Source organism: Trichosurus vulpecula, chromosome 3 (assembly GCF_011100635.1).
Source record: "Trichosurus vulpecula isolate mTriVul1 chromosome 3, mTriVul1.pri, whole genome shotgun sequence".
Taxonomy (NCBI): domain Eukaryota; kingdom Metazoa; phylum Chordata; class Mammalia; order Diprotodontia; family Phalangeridae; genus Trichosurus; species Trichosurus vulpecula.
In genome coordinates this window covers 214,379,590-214,398,917 of record NC_050575.1, presented here as the reverse complement: position 1 = coordinate 214,398,917, position 19,328 = coordinate 214,379,590, and the positions used below count along the sequence as shown (strand labels likewise).

Genomic DNA, 19,328 nt, shown 5'->3' with positions numbered 1-19,328 from the left:
ATAGAGAGCTTGGCCTGCAGTCAGGAAGACCAGAGGTCAAATCTAGTCTCAGACACTTACTAGCTGTGTGACCGTGGGCAAGTCACTTAACCTCTATTTGCTCAGTTACCTCAACTGTAAAGTGGGATCATAATAACAGCTACCTTGAAGAGTTGCTATGAGGATCAAATGAGATAATACGTGTAAAGTGTTTAGCACAGTGCCTGGCACATAATAGATGCTGAATAAATTTTTATTCCCTTTCCCTCTACTTGTCGAAGTGGTAAATGATTTGATTATTTAGAGCTTCTACCCCAAATCTTTATGCATATCTGACTACGTTCCTCTCCTTTTCTTTCACAGAGACTCTGTGATGGAGTATCAATTCTCCCAAAGTCAAATTATTCCTGGCTTACCTCTCTCTCTCTCTACAACAAACTCCAAGATAGGGTGGTCACTTCCCCCAGAATCTGAATATGAGCACCTTCTGCTCTTTCTCTATCACAAATTCTAAGATAGGTTAAGACTGAGGTTCTTTTGGTGATCAACTCTATTAGAACAACTGGCACTTGGAACTATTTTGTACTTTTCTTTTTTTAAAAAAAGAACCACAGACATTTTGTTAATTAGCCACTCTACTCAGCTAGCCTGATCCTTGAGTAGCAGATACAGTTGGCCTGGGTTGGAGTCTTTATATCTTGGAATAGGAAGTACCTGCCAGTAGCCCTTAACAGCTCTGGGTTTTCCCCATCCCCACGCCACAATGAGACAAGAGAGTAAGGCGTTAGTGAAGGTGGTGAGAATTCCATCTGTATTGAGATGCAGGCCTGTGTATGATAATGACATACGTTGTTGAATACTAAAATCAGATTTGTCAGGAACATATTGAAAGTTGTTGTCATCAATAAAACCATCAACTTAAATGTGCAAGTGAAGCCTGAGGAAACAGGTGTTCATTCATTCGATGAATGTGAATTTGACACCACGCTTAGTATTTCTGTGAGGGGATGGGTGACATTTCAAAGGCATCATCACGTACCAGAGAAATTTTGTCGATGATGTTATCTATGGAAGAGCCTTTGACTGCCATCTTCAGAGATAATAACAACTCACATTTCTATAATGCTTTAGGTTGGCAAACTATTTTAAATGCATGATCTCAGTTGATCCTTAGAACAAGTTGACTTAAAAAGTAGATAATACTGGAAATGTTATCTCCGGTTTACAGATCGTAAAATTGAGGTCCAGAGGGCTGAAATGGGGGAGGGGGAGGGGAGGATTTTGTCAAGATATTCAAGGCTGTTTTATGAAAGAGGGATTTTATTTATATATACATATATATATATGTACACACATATATATATACACATATATGCATATATATGTGTATATATATATATATATACATATATAATATTCTGCTTAACCTGAGACAAAACTAGGGTCAATGAACGGGCAGAAGATGAAAAGAGGCAGATTTAAACTCATTGTCAGAGGAGACTTCCTGACAAGCAGCGCTGTCTGAAAATGGAATGGAGTAGAGTGTTCTTCCTCACTAGAAGAGTAGAAATGTTCAGATTCAACATGCCAGGTTGTTGGAAAAGATTTCTGTCCAGGCACAGTTTGGACGAATATATGGCCTCAGGTCCCTTCTCATTCTAAATTTGTGTTCAGTAGTTTTTGAGTCACATTGACTCTTCATGACTCCATTTGGGGTTTTCTTGGCAAAAATACTGGAGTGGTTGACCATTTCCTTCTCCAGCTCATTTTACACATAAGGAAACTGAGGCAAACAAGGTTGAATGACTTGTCCAAGTCATTTAGTTAGTAGTGTCTGAGGCCAGGTTTGAACTCAGGAAAATGAGTGTTCCCAGTTCCAAGCCCAGTGCTCTATCCACTGCACTACCTAGCTGTCCTACCAGTGGAATTTACAGAGTCCCTTTCTCTATCACCATTTTACAAACGAAAAGACTGAGACTAATAGAAGATCATAGGATGATAGAATTAGGACTGAAAATGACCTTAGGAGCTGTCAAATCCAATTCTCTCATTTTACAAATGAGGAACCTGAAGCACAGACTCATCAGGGTCATGTAGATAACAAATATCTCAAACTGTATTTGAACCCAAGTCTTCCTCACTCGAAGTCCAGTCCTTTATCCATGAAACACTGCACTGTGTTAAAGAAGCTGCCCAAAGGCACACACCTAATACTTTGAGAAATGGGATGCAAATTCAGGTCTTTTCTAATTCTATTCGATTTTTCTTCAGAAAAATAATTTTACAAAATGCCCCACTATGGCCGAAAGGTAGAGGTTAGACACCTAAGAGGGGGCTGGAAGCTACAAAAGACATTTGATAAAGCTTGTATACATTGAGAAAGATTTCAGAACAAGGGTCTAACTTAATTCGACTGACAATCAAGTTTTACATTTGCCCTTGGCTGTCATGGGCTGACTGAGGCTAGGCAAATTATTCAAAGGCTCTGTGAAAGTCAGTTTCCCATCTGCCAAATGGGTTCAAGTCTCTGATGGAGAACCAGGGCTATGGGAAGGATTGATGATAAGAATGAACTTCAGTGAAATACTCTGAGTACTTTAGAAAAGGCTCCAGGTAAATGGTATTTAAATCAATGATGTTACAGAAGATGAGTTTCAAGTGTTACTGCTTGTTAGGGATTGAGGCTAGCCCAGGAGAGAGAATTCTAAGCACTCAAATGTTTTACAAGAAATGAAATCATAATGTAGAAAAGCCCAATTCAATTTCTCCCAAAATGAGCCAAGAGATGATAACTCTAATCCTATTTAAAGTGAGGGAGTATGCCGTTGTCAGCTGAAATGAGACTGCATCAGAGCAAGAATTTTAAAATGAGCCTATTTGATAATCAAAGTATTTGCAGACCCCGTTTCACAGACTGGAAAATGGAAGAAAACGTGGATTGGATTGTCGAAAGCCTCAGTGTTCAAATCTCAAAGGATTAGACATGATGGAGACTCCAATCTCCCCTTCTATATAGATCCTGTTTGTCCAGGATGTTAATTTGTCCATCAGGGATGCATAGAGTTACCCTAGCTCAGGGAATAATGTTTGAACTTATATTTCCCCTCTTCCCCCAAACAGGAATATTAAACTTTGGGAGTGTGGTCAGAGTACATCAAGGGTCTTACATTCAGTTCTGGACTCACATTTTAGATAGGTCATTGATAAGCTAGAGTTTATCCAGAAGAAGGTAAAGAAGATGGCGATGGGACTGGATGCCATGCCTTATGAGGATCAGTTAAAGGAAGTGGGGATATTTGGCCCAGTGAAAAGAAGACTCATGGGACATGATATCATCTTCAAGTATTTGAAGGGCTGTCACTTGGAAGAGGAATTAAACCTGTTTGCTTGGCTTCCCTTCAGTACACTCTACATTCTAGTCAAACTAAGCTTACAGCTGTTGTTACCCATGTGATTTCACATCTCTTTCTCAGTCCTGGTACAAGCTGTTTTACCATATCTAGGATGCGTTCCCTACTCACTACTGCTGCTAAGAAACATGTTTCTTTTAATACAGAACTCAGAGAAAATGACTTCCTTATGTAGAGACCTTTTCTGATCCCTACTTTCTTCCCCCAGGTGTTTGTACTCTCTGCCTATCTAAATTATTCAGCATTACGTTGTATATTTGTGTACGAGTGGAATGTAAGTAGGGCTGGGACTGTTTCATTTTTCTTCTCAGCCCTAAGACTTATCCCTGTGCCACACACATAGAAGGGATTTTTCGGTTGAAATGAACTCAAGAAGACAGAACTACTATTCTGTGTTGTTGTTGATCATCCTTTGTTCTCAAAGAAGACCAGTGATATAAACGGGCAGGGACCTTAGAGGTCATCTAGTCTGTCCTCCTCATTTCATAAAGGAAAAGGGACTTCATACGTAGATAGTAAGAGGCAGAGCTGGGATTTGAACCCAGGCCCTCTGACTTCAGATCTAGTACTCTTTCTACTGTAACTTATAGTGGGCGGAAAATGTCAAGAAAAAGATTTCATCTGGGTTTGATGAAAACACCTTCCTAACTGAGCTGTTCCAAAAGAGGACTGAGCTACCTTGAAAGATAGTGAGATCGCCATTATTGGGAGTATTCAAGCTGACCATTTCACAGAATGTGGAGGATGATCCTATTCAGGTCCAGTTTGGACGAGATGACCTCGGATATCCTCTTTAAATAAGAATTTCTGTGGCTCTGCAAAACCAACATGGAGTAAAGGCCTCTAGTTAGAAAGCCTGGGGAAAGGTTAGAGACTTATTTGGATTCTCTTATCCTACCTGGCTCCATCACACAGTGAAAGTGACAGCAGACGCTGCCTTTCTGACCCTCACCGATCCTTCTTCTAAGGAACAAATAGTCAGTGAATTCGTTTTTTCCATTTTACAGCAATATTGCAAAGTCTAATCCCTTAGCTCCATTTTCTCCCTCTTCACTACTTAACAAAGCTGGTTGACTGGCAAGCGGTTCTTGAAGATTAAGGCAGCTCGCTCGCAATCCCTCTACCCCAATGTCTTAGTGTTTCCTTGGCAGACAGAGGCAGGAAGAACGTTTGAGACACTGATAAAATATGTAGGCAGGGGAGAACGATTTCAGCCCAAACAAGGTAAGCTCTCCCCATTTCAGCTTGCCATTAGCAAGGTGAATTGCCTGAAACAAGTGTTGAGAAAGGGCAAATAGTATTAACCTTAGGACCTAAGGGGTGACATCTCCTGGAAAAGAGCTCATGAGCATAAATCTATACAGACTGAAGAGCAAAAAGATGCTTACCATCAACTATTGTTGAACCTGAGTTCCTCCCTGCCCTGAACTGCCCCCCCGCAAAAAAAGTCACCTTAAATAGCATGGCCAGTGTGACTGGGAATTATTTGATTTACTCGTAACTCGGTACTAGGCCAGTTGCCCCTGTCTGTGGTGTGATTTGAGGTGGAGATATGTGCCTTGCCTGTCCCCTAAACATCACCCTACTGGTTTGCCCTGGTGCTAAAATCCCCAAAGTAAGAATTTTTATTTCAGTAACTCTGAACATAGAGTCAAGAAGCCTGGGTTGAATCCAAGCTTTGCTCTTTCTTAGCTGTGTGATGGGAGGGAAGGGGAAAAGGGGAAGGGGAGGAAAAAAAAGAAGCATTTATTAAACATCTACTTATGTGTCAGGCACTGTGCTAGGTGCTTTACAAATATTATCTCTTGATCCTTAAAACAACCCTGGGAGATAGATGCTATTTTTACCCCCATTTTGCAGACAAGGAACCTGAGTAAGGCAGAGGTTAAATGACTTGGCCAGGGTCACATAATATCTGAGGCAGGATTTGAACTTAGGACTCTATCCTTTGCACCGCTTCATTTGACTTCTCTGAACCTCATATAACTCACTGAAAAATAGAGATAGTAAAAGTTTTACTATGTTTACTACAGGGTTGAAATGATGGTACTTTATTAATGGTTACAAGCTATATATTGGTCTATATCCATCCATTTATCTGTCTATCTCTCTAAACGACAATTATTTTTCAGGTATGAGGCATTGCTTTCGGAAGGTTGCTGTTAAAATGCGTAAATTCACAAAATTTATTAAATATAATAGTATAAGTATAGAGTAATAGACTACATGGTAGGCACTGAGTCAGTCACTCAGTAAGCATCTATTAAGTGCCTACTCTGTGCCAGGCACTGTGCTAAATGCTCAAGATACAAAGAAAGGCAAAAGATAGTCCCTGTTCTTATGGCACTCACCCTGCAAACAATTCTGCACAAGCAAGTTATGTACAGGGAAAATTGGAAATAATTAACAGAAGGAGGGCCCTAGAATTAAGGGGAATTTGGAAAAGCCTCTTGTAGAAGGTAGGAGTTTATCTATGACTTGAAGGAAATCAACAGGCAGAGACCATTCCAGGTATGGGGAACAGCCAGTGAAAATATTCAGTTGGGAGATGTAGTATCTTATATTAGGAATAGCAAGGAGGCCAGTGTCATTGAACTAAAGAGTACTTGGTGTAAGGTAACTGGATACGTGGAAGGGAGAATTATGAAGGGCTTTGCATGTTAAACAGAGGATGTTGTATTTCATCTTCAGGTGATAGGGAGCCATTGAAGTTTACTGAGCTGTGAGGTGATGTGGTCAGACCTACACTTTGGGAAGATCACTTTGACAGCTGGACTGGGGAGAGACTTGAGGCAGAGAGGCCAACCAGAAGATCATTGCAGTAGTCTAGGCATGAGATGTTGAAGGCCTGCACCCCATTGGTAAAGGTGTAGGCAAGAGATATCATAGAAGTAAAATTAAAAGGCCTTTGCAACAGATTGAATATGAGGATGGGGGGATGGTGAGAGGGAGTGAGGAGTGCAGCATGAAAAGGTTTTTTTAGACCCTGGGTCTTGTTTATTTATCTGTAAAATGAGGAGGAGGGATGGTGGCAGGAGACTTCCCTTCCAATTATCACATTATGTATAACTCAATGACTTTTTGTAGTAAAGGGGAAGAGAAGGGAATAAGCATTGAAATAGTGTTTACTATGTTCCAGGCACTATACTAAGAACTTTTACAAGTACCTCATCAACCTTATTAGGCAGGTACTGCTATTCCCATTTTTCATTTGAGGAAACTGAGGCAAATGGGGTTAAGTGATTTGCCCAGGATCACACAGCTAGGATATATCTGAGGCTAGATTTGAACTCAGGTCTCCAGATAAACTACATGGGTTGAGTACCGCTACATCATTATGTCAGCATAGTTGGCTAGGGGTTGAAAATGCTGTTTTAACTGACTCTTGGTCTCATGGTCTGTGCTTTCAGGTTTCGAGTGCAACTTTGATTTCCCTTGTGAGCTAGAGTATTCACCACCGCTACAGGAAGACAGAAACCACTACTGGTCTTGGCGCCACTTCACTTCTGAGGAGGCTTCCCAAATGAACCTGTTCGGTGATGGTCCTGCGGTGATTCATTCTGAGGAGATGCCCAAAGGTAATGAATAATGGTTCGAGGTCTTCTGGGACAGGAGGTGGCTCTGGGGCATGCAAAAGGAAACATCTAAAATGTCTGTTTATTGGGGTTTGGTCTTTTTAACAGTTAAAGGAAACAGGAGAGAATCACACATCAGTGGTAAAAGAAATATGGACTAATGGTAAAAGAAATAACCTGCCTCTACAGTCAGTACTGCAGATAAAGGTTTTCCCTTCACTTCCTGGACTCTTAGGAGTGTCTGGTGTTTGTTTTCCTCTCCTTTGGTTTGTAATCAGCTACATATTTCAGAGGAAGAGAAGGGGGAAGGAATAAGGAGAGCTGGCTTACCTAGGGGAAGAGTCTGGTGGCCTTTGCAGGCTGTGACAACTCTGTGTTTGAATGCCAGAGCAGCTGTAGGTCAGCATGGCACTTGGTGATTACTACAGCTGATGCTGAGCCAGACTGGGGGTGGCATGGATGGATCAGGAGAGAATGAAATATTAGGAAAATGGTATCTTGGCAACCTCTATGTACGCAGACAGAGGCCCTGGTGATTCCATCCCTGAGCCTTATGCACCCTTGCTCATCCACTCTCCCTTGCTAGCCACTGGCTATAGCTGCCTTGTTTCTGCCCCTTGGAGAGGGTCACCATCGTACCTGCCCCATCTGTTAGGCAGCCCTGCCATAGGGGTCCTTAATGTTTTGAGGATATATAATACCTATCGTTATCAAAAGAGATGTTATCAAAACACATGCAAAGTGTTTTGCAAATCTTAAAGTGCTGTATAAATGCTAGCTGTGGTGGTGGTGGTGGTGTTACTCTTAGGGAATAGGGCACAGTTGTAGAAAAAATGGTCAAAGGAAAGTAAGAGTCAGCCCTTGATTATGCATAAATGATCATTCACCCTCTGGATCGCCTTTCACACAATTATAAACCCAAACCACCTTTCCTCTCCCTTCTCCCCCACCATTCCATGTAAGACTTTCTGCAATGACTGCTGTTGGGTCATTCAGTGTGTGAAAAAAGTAAGGCAGTTTCTCTCTTCATTAGACATCACCAAATATAATTAGGAAGGCAAAGCTATTGCAAAATGGCACACCTGTTGACTATTTGCTGCTTCGAGTGATCACTCCACTGGATTATTATAGATGCTCAGTAGTGGACAGGGCTCTGTGCTGACAAACCCTGTGATCAACTGAATCTCAGAGCAAGGTCTCTTCTAGCTCTAAATCTTTTATTCTATGGTCTGGGCTGTGCTGTGATCCTGTGTCAATTCCAGGGATGAAGATGACAATGTGAAAGGATGGGAGGAGTAAAGCATCACCTAGGGAATGCTCCTCCGTGGGATTGGGACTCACTCTGATAATAGGAGGATGGTCCATGATGGGCCCAGGTGCCAAATCACTTTTTCTTTGAGTCACTTTGTCTCTTTATTGTGCAGGTCTGACTGTAAGGTGGCATACCACTGTCTCATATATCACTGGGGCATCTCTGTGGCCACTTGAGAAGTTTTGTGGTCTGATCTACAGTGGGGATGGCTTCTCCCCTAAGGTCTCATTAACTTCTAGGAACTGAAGCTGGAAGGTACCTTGGAGATCCTCTTGTTTTCATTAGGAGAAAACTTGCCTAAAGTTCGGGCCAAAATAGGCTTAAAAATGATGACAAATGCCCCAGTGTGGCATGGCTAACAGAATCACTCAAAGAAAGAAGTACCTGTGTGGATCAAAATAATCTGGAAGGTTTAATAAAAAGAGGATTTTGTTGAGGTTAAATTCAGTGCAATAAGCATTTAATAAATGCTCATTGTAGAAGGGACTGTGCTAGATCCTGGAGGATATGAAGGCAGAAATGATTTTGATCTAGTTCCCAAAGGGTTATACCTACAGTATACTGGGGGAAGGAGCCCTGAACTGGGAATCCGTACACTGGGCTACTAGCCCCAGCTTCACACTTGTCATGTGTCCAGTCTTGGGCACATAGTGGTTAGAAAGCCTGAAATCAAAGCCTGCCCCCAGACACTTGCTATGTGATTTAATGTCTTTCTGCCTCGGTTTCCTCATCTGTAAAATGGGCGTGACAACCTGTCTCAGATTATTGTGATGATCCAATGAGAAGAGAGATGTCTAGCACTTTGCAAAACAGAGCGCTGTGTGAATGTTAGGTTTCATCATGATGTTCGCTTTCCTCCTTTACAAAATGAGGAGATTAAATGAGATGATTGATTAGGTCTCTTCCACCTCTAAAGCTCAATGATTCTGTAGTGTTAGGGGCCCTTTGGAGCTGGGCTTTAAGGCATAGAGAGAATATGGATCCAGAGATGAAGAATAAGACTAAAAATAATAGTAATAGTCATTGACATTGGCATTGTGCTATAAGATTTGCCACCTCATCTAGTAGAAGTTCAACAATTAACAGAGGGGAAAGAAAGAAGGAGGTTCTGGGAATGTGGAATGACCTAATTTAAAGCAAGGAGGACAGATCTCGTTCAGTTAGGATGGAGCACAGTGGCGGGGGGGGGGGGCAATAGGGATGGCAAGGCAGGTGAATGCCTGATGGAGAAAGGCAAGGAAAGCTGCGTGAACTTTATTTTTTAAGCAGTAGGGAGCCCTGGAAGACTTCTTTAGCAGAGCAGTAATTTGCCACATCATGCAGAAGGAAGGTAAATTTGGCAGTGATGTGTGAAGAATGTATTCAAGGAGGGAGCAGGTAAAAGGAGGAATGTTTTAGTTATTAAACACCTACTGTATCTCAGGCATTATGTTAGTGGCTGTGGGGGTTATAAAGAAGCTGATGTGGTAGGGGAGATAAGACCTGTAAACATTGAGCCCTAGCTCTATGTCTTGCACACAGCGGGCCCTTAATGAATGTTTGTTGAATTCAGCTGAATGACCATAATACAAGATAGAATGTTCTAAGCGCTATGGGACAGGCAGTAAGTGCTAGTGACTTCCCTTGGTTCTCTTCTCAACCTTGAACCCATTCTGGGCTGGGATTTGCTGAGAGATCTACTCAGAAAAGTAGAATATACTTATCCAGAGTGAGGAGGGAATAGAAGGAACCCACTACCCCCAAGGAAGTTTTACCCAGTAGCCTGGCATTCTGAGATATGAAACTAATTGGCCTTGAAGATAGATATGTTTGGAAATTAGAAAAACTAATCTGTCTATTGCCAGTCCTCTGCTTCATCCCTGTTCCATTCTGAAGTCATGTAGCCCTGCTAATCTAATCCTTGGCCCAGGACTCCTATGCTTGGTTTCTCTTGTACTCCTGCTCAGGTTTATCTCCTACTCCATCTTAACCCATCTGTTGTGGATTGAAAGGAAAGGAGGATTTAAATTCCATTTCAAGATCAGTCTGACCTTGTTACTGCCTTATCAAGTGGTGCAAATGGGATTTGGGATTTGTTGGACAAACTTCCTCCCCACACACACACCTCCCCAAAGTAGATCCCTTAAATGTGTGAGAGAACTGCTCTGATCAGTCTGCCTGATATGGATTATTGGAGGGCCTTTTCCAATTGTGCCGCTTGCTATTGGCGCCCCATGTTTGCTTTGCATTTGCTTCTAGGAGCCGAGAGGCTTTTACAAATATTCTCTCCTTCATTCTCCATGGACACCTTGTAGTGGTGTGCTGGATATCTACAGAGTGCTCAATAAATATTAGTTTGATTGATAAACCACAATTGGAAGCACTGTCTTGCCTTGATGTCCCAAAGAACGAGAGATCAGAGCAGAACTCAGCCCATCTATCTTTTCACAGGGCCTTTTTCTTAGACTCAGTGAAGGGACAAGAAATATTGGCCCACAATTGAGGCTGGATTTCTATTCCACAGAGGGAAATAATTGGGGACTTCTTGTTAGGGTAAACAGATGTTACAATGTTTTTTGTGTTATTTTTTATGCAGAGTCTGTTCCTAGGATACAGAAGATTGGGACGATTGTCCAAAGGCCACGGGCTTTGAGGCCCCCTTGATTACAGGAATGACTGGATTAGACAATAAGATTGAGATGACGCTGATGGGGATCTGGGGGGAAAGCAAGAGAGAAAGTAGTTCCTGATCTCTCTCTCTCTCTCTCTCTCTCTCTCTCTCTCTCTCTCTCTCTCTCTCTCTTGGGCACACACACACACACACACACACACACACACACACATACATATATTTATACACACAGAGTAAACACACATCAGCCCATAAGAACACCACCTCTCTTCCCATCCCACCTGCAAAGCTGGGCAGGATGTAGCATATAATACAGCGTGAAGAGCACACTGGGTTTAGAGATAGAAGATCTGGATTTGAATCCCAGATTTGCTTCTTACCCTTAGTGGGACCTGGGGTAGAACACTTAATCTTTTTTATATAAATATCATTTTATTTTCCAATTACACGTAAAGATAGTTTTCAACATTCATTTTCAGTAAGATTTTGAGTTCCAAATTTTTCTCCTTCCATCCCTCCCCTCCCCAAGACAGCAAGCAATCTAATACTGGTTATGCATGTGGATCGCTTAATCTTTCAGGGCCTTCAATGGTAGAATGTAGGTCTTGGACAAGGTCACTTCTAGCACTACATCTATGATCTTGTGGTCCTACAATTGACCCTCCTACCTCCCACGTCCCACCCTAATCTTATTCTCATATTCCTCAGGCTAACTAACTATAAACCCATATTTCTGTAGAATGTAGAGACTGCCCCATGAGGACAGTAGTACAGATATTGTCCTCCCCAATTTAGGGATGATGAAAGTGATCTTCAGGGAGGATCCGTGATTTGGTCAAGAACTCGCAGTAAACCCTAGATCCAGAATTCAACTTCCAACCCCTGAGCTCTTTGAATCAATAGGTCCTATCCAGTCAATGCCAGTGCTTCTCCATTGCCTTCGGGGTCAAATATAAAATCCTTTGGACTTCGACCATGTCCCTTCCTTCCCCAGCTCCCACCTCCCACCCCCTACACACCGTGTATTCAATGACACTGGCCTCCTTACTGTTCCTCACACACAACATTCCATCTCCCAATGCCAGCCATTGCCACAGGCTGTCCCTCATGCATAGAATTCTCTCCCTCCTCATGGCTGCCTCCTGGCTTCCCTGGCCCCTCTCAAGTCCCATCTAAAATCCCACCTTCTATAAGAAATCTTTCCCAGTCCTACTTGATGCTAATGCCTTCCTCTGCAGATAATCTCCCTATAGGTTAAATCTCTAATTTATTTTTCCTATATCTTATTGAGACATTTTTTTTCATGGTGTTTCCTCCATCAGACAGTAACCTCCCTGAGGACTGGGCTGTCCTTTGCTTTTTTTTCTTTATATCTCTAGCACTTAGAACAGTGCTTATTCACAGATAAAATAAGTCAAGGATGTATATCAAAGGAATACAGCAGTGATTTAGGCAGGATGCAGGAAGGAAAACTACCACTGAGGGCATCCGGCAAGGCCCCAAGAAGGAACTGGCCCATGAGCCGAGCAGTGAAAGAAGCTAAGGTTCCAAGGAGGGAGAGGAAGGGGGGAGAGTGTTCAGGCATGGAGAGGTAGGGAAAGTGTGGGCCGCCATATTTCAGCCCTTCTGTGATTTCTTGACCCACGGCACCCCATGCCCTTAGGAATAGCTCCCTCTGCCTACAAGAGGGCCCTCGCTCTAGTTCTATTTTTAGAACTTTGTAATCTGGAATGGGTTTTGGTCACTGGCCAACATAGTGGGGAAGGGGTGATAGGTGACAATTACCTTCTAGTGAAATTCTACCTGCTTTGTGGAATTTCACTCTGGGCACTGCAAAGGTTTATTGCTTTGCCCCTGAAATTAAGTGGTACCTCCATCTACTTTATCAAGCTGTCTGACAACTTGATGAATACAAACAGACGCTTCTGGGTGGCAGATGTCCAATGGGGTGGGGGTGGGGAAGGGTGGAACAGGAGAACCTAAAGGACATCAACTGGGGGGTTTCTCCCATTTTATAAGGTGGGAGACTAAAGCACAAATGAATCCTGACTCTGCCATTTCCTACCTGTCTTCCTTGGGGCAATCAATCAACAAATATATATTAAGTATCTGCTATTTACAAGAAGTCTTTCCTTATCCCCCTTAATGCTAATATCTTCCCTCTGATTTTCTCCAATTTATCCTATATATCATACAGCCTATTCAGACATGCCTGTGGCTCTGTCTCTAGATGGTGAGCTCCTTGAGATCAGATACTGTATTTTTTGTCTTTGCATCTGCCTGGTATATAGTAGATGCTTAATAAATTCTTATTGGTTAGCTGTGTGCCAGGCATTCTACTAGGCACTGGAAATATAAGTACAAAGAATGAGCTAATTCCTACTTGCCATGAGCTTGCAATTCTAATGATGGCGACAACAATGTGTATGTGTATCTCTATATAGATATGTGTGTATATATGTGTGTATGTATATATATATGCATATAAAACATGTATGTATGTATGTATACACACACACAAACTTACCAGCTGTGTGACCCTGAACAAGTCGCTTAACCCTGTTTGCCTCAGTTTCCTCATCTCTAAAATAAGCTGGAGAAGAAAATGGCAAACCAGTCCAGTATCTTTGCCAAGAAAACCACAAATGGGGTCACAAAGAGTCAGACACGACTAAACAACATACATATGTAGGTATATATATGTATATGTGAAATATATTTGTGTATATATATGGAATATATATATATATATATATATATATATATAATACAAATATATTGGACTAGAGGGAAGAGGACCAAATTCCTCCCAAAGAATGAAAAGTTCTAGGTCTTCGAAGGGGCAGAAATCGGACTTAGCTCGCTTTATTTGCACTTGCTGCCCTGCCTAATTTTAACTGCATGGAGCAAGATGTTTCGGAGCCCTTGACTCCTCTCACCAATTCAAGGTTCAAAGACAGCTCCAAAAGACCCATGGTGGAAAAAGCTGTGCACATCCAGAGAAAGAATTATGGAGTCTGAATGCAGATTGAGGCAAACTGTTTGCTCTCTTTTTTGGTTTCATTTCTCCTTTCTCATGATTCATTCCATTGGTTATAATTCTTCTTTACAACTGGACTATTATGTAAATGAGGTCAATGTGAAGGTATACGTAGAACCTACATTGGATTCCATGCCATCTTTGAGGGTAAGGGGGAGGACAGGGAGGGGGAGAAAATTTGGAACCCAAAAACTTGTGGAACTGAGTGTTGTAGACTGAAAATAAAAAATAAATTTATTAAATAAAAAAAGATGTTGCTGAACCAGTTACCCCCTGGTGTCCCCTCACCCCCCCCTTTATGCGTTGTCTCTTCCTTCAGATTGTGAGCTCCTTGAGGGTAGGGACTATCTTTTTATTAATTCTATCCCCATTGCTTAGCACAGCACCTGGCACATAATAGGAACTTAATAAATGTTTATTGGACTGGATTGGAAAGTATTTAAATTCCAGGTCATTTGGGAGGGAGGGCACCAGGAAAAGGCTTCATGCAGAAGATGATGGTTTAGCACCTTCTTAAAGGGAAGAGAGGGACTTTATGAGGAAGAGTTAAGGAGAAAACGCATTCCAGGCATGGAGTCCTGCCAAGACAAAGGCATGGAGGTGAGAAATGAGATCAAGTCACTTAGCCTCCCTGGACCACAGTTTCCTCATGTGTAAAAAAAGACAAGGTTGGGCTAGACAACCTCTGAGGTTCTTTCTCACTCTGAGTCTATGAGCCAGTGATTTAGGATGTGGTAGAAGAAGCAATAGATTGTGGATTAGGAGGCCTGGACTCTATCATGGGCTCCACAACCAACCCATGATGGGACATTGGATATACTCCTTCCTCTCCCTGTGCCTCACTTTCTTTTTGTGTGTATGATGTCAGGGTTAGACTAGATACTCCGGATATATCTATATCTCTATCACCTCTCTCTCCTCTATCTCCCCTATCTCCCTTTACCTCTCTCTACCTCTATCTCTACCTCTACCTCTCTCATCTCTATCTCTATCATCTCTATCATCTCTGTCTCTATCTCCTCTCTATCTCTATCATCTCTATCATCTCTGTCTCTATCTCATCTCTATCTCTATGTATGCATCCCTCGCAGTTCTGATGCTGCCCAGTGGCAAAGCAAAGAGCAGCATTCACAATGCCAGACTCTCCCTCCTGTGATTATCTCTCTGGGTGGATGTGGTACCTTTTGCTACAGTGAAAAGGACGGAGAGGCTCCAATAAGAAAGACAGTGCAAGTGGGTGGTGAAGTGGCAGGAAGGTGTCATAGGCTCGGGGCTTTTTTAATCCCACGTTTATTAGTTGGATGATATTTAGATCCTTTTGTAATATTTCTTGTCAAAGGATGTGGATAGGCCAGAGGAAGGGCTGGAGGAAGGCAGAGAGAATAATAGCAATCACAGATAATGAACCACAGGAGTATAAATTCTGACTGGTTTTAATTTATGGTCCCTGGAACTGAGAATAATAAGCGAGATACAATTCAGAGCAGCAAGATAATAAAGAATGATAATCTTGATGGACCACAATATTATAAATTAATAAAATGGTAGGGAATCATTTAGGGTGAGGTAGTTTGTGACTTTTTAAGAAGTACCAGGGGAATGGTTTAAGTTGAACACTTTTTGTCTTTGGGGAGTTATATAGGCAGATGCAGCTTCTCTTTTTCTTATACTTCGGGTACCAGAAGCATGGGCAGCTAAGTGGTACAGTGGATAAGAGTGCCAGCCCTGGAATCAAGAGGAGCTGAGTTCAAATACAGCTTCACTTACTACCTGTGTGACCCCGGGCAAGTCACCTCACCTTGTTTGCCTCAGTTTCCTCATCTGTAAAATGAGTTGGAGAAAAAAATGGCAGAATACTCCAATATCTTTGCCAAGAAAACCCCAGATGGGGTCACAGACAGTCAGACACAACTGAAATGACTAAACACCAACCACCAGAAGCTTGGCTTTAGTGATAAGAGTGGGGAATCAATATACCTGGGTGTTAGTCCCAACATTGCTACTAAGTTAATGTGTCACCTTGGACAGAGCCTTCTACCTTTCTAACTCGGTTTCCTGACCTTGAAAATGAGAAAGTTGGGTTAAACCAGATGACATCTAAGATCCTTTCCAACTCTGACTTCCTACGAGTCCATGAATGTAAGATAGGTCCTACAATCTAAACCAGACAAATCAGGCCCAGGATATGAGAAGATGGGCATACTCTTTTCAGGCATAGATGGGCCTGAGGGCAAGACTATATAGTCCCCTTGAATCTATTCTACTGCATCCTGAGGTCTTGGAATAGCTAAGGATAATAGAACCATGTCATGTTAGCAAGAAAACAGAAGAATGAAAATTTCTAGGTCTTCTAGCATGACTAGTAAAACACACCTGAACTTTACCTTTGACATTTAGGTGTGGTATATATCCATCCTCTCCTCTCTCCCCTCCCTACTTTGTCCCCACCTTGTGTTGATCCTCAGACTTCCCTAGAAAGACCTAGGATTGTCAGGAACTAGGCCTATAGGCCCAGGAAAGCCAAATCTGTTCCAGATTCTCATGTGGATTCCTCTTTCAAGATTACACTCTCCTCAAAAAGTCTTCTATATAAACAACAGCTCCCATGGTCTCTCAGAACCAACCACCACTTCCAAAATGTCAAGGAACGGCCTCGTGGTGTTGAAAGTTACCTGGCTTACGTTAATACAATATTAACAATGATGATGGTAGCTAGCATTTCTATGATACTTTAGGTTTTACAAAGCCCCTTATGTATGCTATCTTGTCATTCTCATAAACAACTCTGAGGCAAGTGCTACTATCATCCCCATTTTATATACTAGAAGATTGAGGCTATTAGGTTAAAGACTTGCCCAGGGTCATAGTGAGTGTCAGAGGCAGGGTTCAAATTCAGGCCTTCCTGACTCCAAGTCCAATACTCTTTGCAGCCAGGTAAATAGTGTGACATTGTCCCTCTTATTTGTAGTAGCAACAGATTTGGGTCAAATAAGAAGCATTCTCAAAATGAGAATGAGTGGAAATGCTTATTCCACAAAGTTCCCCAGCCTCAGAAGGTTCTAAATCCCAGGCAAGATGAACTGGTGGCTGAAAGGATGGGACTCTTTTTAGAGTCAAGTATCTTACCCCTTGGGAAGCATGTGATTGGGAGAAGGATGGGGAAGGTAGATCCTAAATTGGGTTCTAGAACCATGGTGAAAGAGTTGTGGTTCTAGCTCCAGCAGCATGATGTTTTATCTACCCTGGGTTCAGACCCATATCATCAGACTCAAGCCACCAGTTTCCAGTCTGCCTGTATCTCTATAACATATGGCCTAGATAAACTTGCCTTAAGTATACAAAAAGTAAACAAACCAACCCTAAATGGCCATTTTCTTTCTTCTGTAATAGGTTCTTTGAAGTTGGGGCTAAGGGGAGTGACCTTAGGATTGGCAGAAGAAGAAAGGGTAGAGAAACCAGACTAGGAATAAAAGGAAGCTGGATTGGATGTATATGGGTAGGGAGAGGCAGCAGATCCTGGTCAATGTGAGGCTTAGTGACAGATGTTTAGTCAGACCAAGACTGAAGGGTCTTCAAGATTCTGTCACAGGCAGAGGCTGGGGAACCAGGCCATACTTACAGCAGGTGGGGTGGCAAAGAGGAAATAGAGAAGCTAGGTTCTCTCTAGTACGGTTTAGGGTCATTAATGAGACTGAGGGCAGGGTGAGCTGGGAAAGAAGAATGGGGGAACAGGCTGGGTTAGGGTAGGAGAGAAAGACCGAGGAGCACAACAAAAAGCCAGAGAAGCTGGACTTAGGTCAAGACAGACAGGGGAAATGAAGAGGAGGAAATCTAACTGGGCCACTCTAACTGGGGAGATAAGGCTTGAGTAAGAGGAGAGGATAGAAGCTGAGAAGAATCAGGAGCAGGTTATGGAAGAGACTAAAACAAGAGTTGGGGAAAGAAGGTGTAATTAGGTTTGAAATGGTCTGGGGAGGCTGGGTTGGTCAGGAGAGGGAGGGGAGGCAGATGAGGTGGTCTGGGGCCAAAGAGGCTGCCTTGGTGGTGGTAAGTTCCCCGTTCCTGGAGGTTGCTAAACAGACCCTGGATGACCATTTGGGGAAGTCACAGGAGAAATACTTGTTCTGTTCTGAGTTGGACTGGCTGGCCTCTGAGGTCCCTTCCAACTTTGAGATTCTGGGATTCAAGGATTCTATTTTCTAAAGGGACCTGGAATAGTCCTTTAATAAATGTGATTTCGTTATCATGATTGTCATCGAAAGCCTTTATTGAAGTGTCCTTGTGCAGTGAACCTCTGCTAGTTGGTGAAACAGTAAGTAAGCTTATCAGACAGTCTCTATTCTCTAGGCTCTGACAATCTGAGACTGAGAACATTAATGGGAAAGCACTCTCTCTCTCTCTCTCTCTCTCTCTCACACACACACACACACACACACACACACACACACACGTGTGTGATATTCAGGGTGTTGAGGGAAGTTACCTTTCCCCTCTCCACCCCCAAAAGAAAAATAAACTCTTTCAGCTGGCCTGTCAACTGATGTGAGGGTATCCTTCAAAAATGGGTCTCTCTTGATATACTTTGGCTTTACATCAACTAAATTTGACACTGTGTCCCTTTCCTCACCTCTTCCTAGAAAGCCATCCCTTATAACAAAGAATTTAAAGAGAACAAAAAAAGAGGAAAAAGAGAAAAAATAAATCAGCAAAGCTGATCAATATATCTAAAAAAAAATCTGACGTTATACGTATCGTTCCTCACTCATGGGCAACCTGCCTATTGATGGAGGAGGGGGAGGGCATTTTCTCACATCTCTTCTTGGAGGTCCTTGTTGCCCTTGGTAACATCATAGCACGCATCTTCAATTGTTTTGTTGCTATTTCCATTTCCATTGATGAAATCATTGTGTATATTGTTTCCTCGGCTCCGTTTACTTCACTTTATGCTGGTTCATGTAAGTCTTTCAATGCCTCTTGGTATTTGTGATTCTCATTATTTCTTGCAGCACAGTAATATTCCATTATATTCATATAACACAATTTGTGCAGTCATTTCCAAATTGATTGGCATCTACATTGTTTCTAGTTCTTTGCTACCAGAAAAAAAATATTACTATAAATGTTTTGTTGTATACAGATGTTTTTGCCATTGACCTTTTTAAAGGTATGTAGCTAGCAATGAAATCTCTGGGTCAGAGCTTATGGGGATTTTAGTCACTATATTTGCATAATTCCAAATTACATTACAAAATTGTTTTTATTAATTCATAGTTCTATCTATAATGCACACGTGCCTGTCTTTCAATACGTCCTTCAACATTAACTATATATGTTTTTTGTCAACAGTTTCCACAATCCGGGTAGCAGCTTCTGTGGGGGTGTAAGATCCACCCACAGCCAG

At 42.1% G+C, this 19,328-nt stretch overlaps 1 protein-coding gene across 1 annotated transcript in view; it reads left to right on the top strand.

The window, feature by feature from the left end:
• Positions 1-19,328, top strand: part of ALK (ALK receptor tyrosine kinase) — a 1,045,272-nt gene that overhangs the window by 309,089 nt on the left and 716,855 nt on the right. Inside the window, exon 3 of the mRNA XM_036748712.1 lies at positions 6,800-6,967. Coding sequence (XP_036604607.1) covers positions 6,800-6,967 — 168 coding nt within the window. The remainder of the gene's footprint in view (positions 1-6,799; positions 6,968-19,328) is intronic.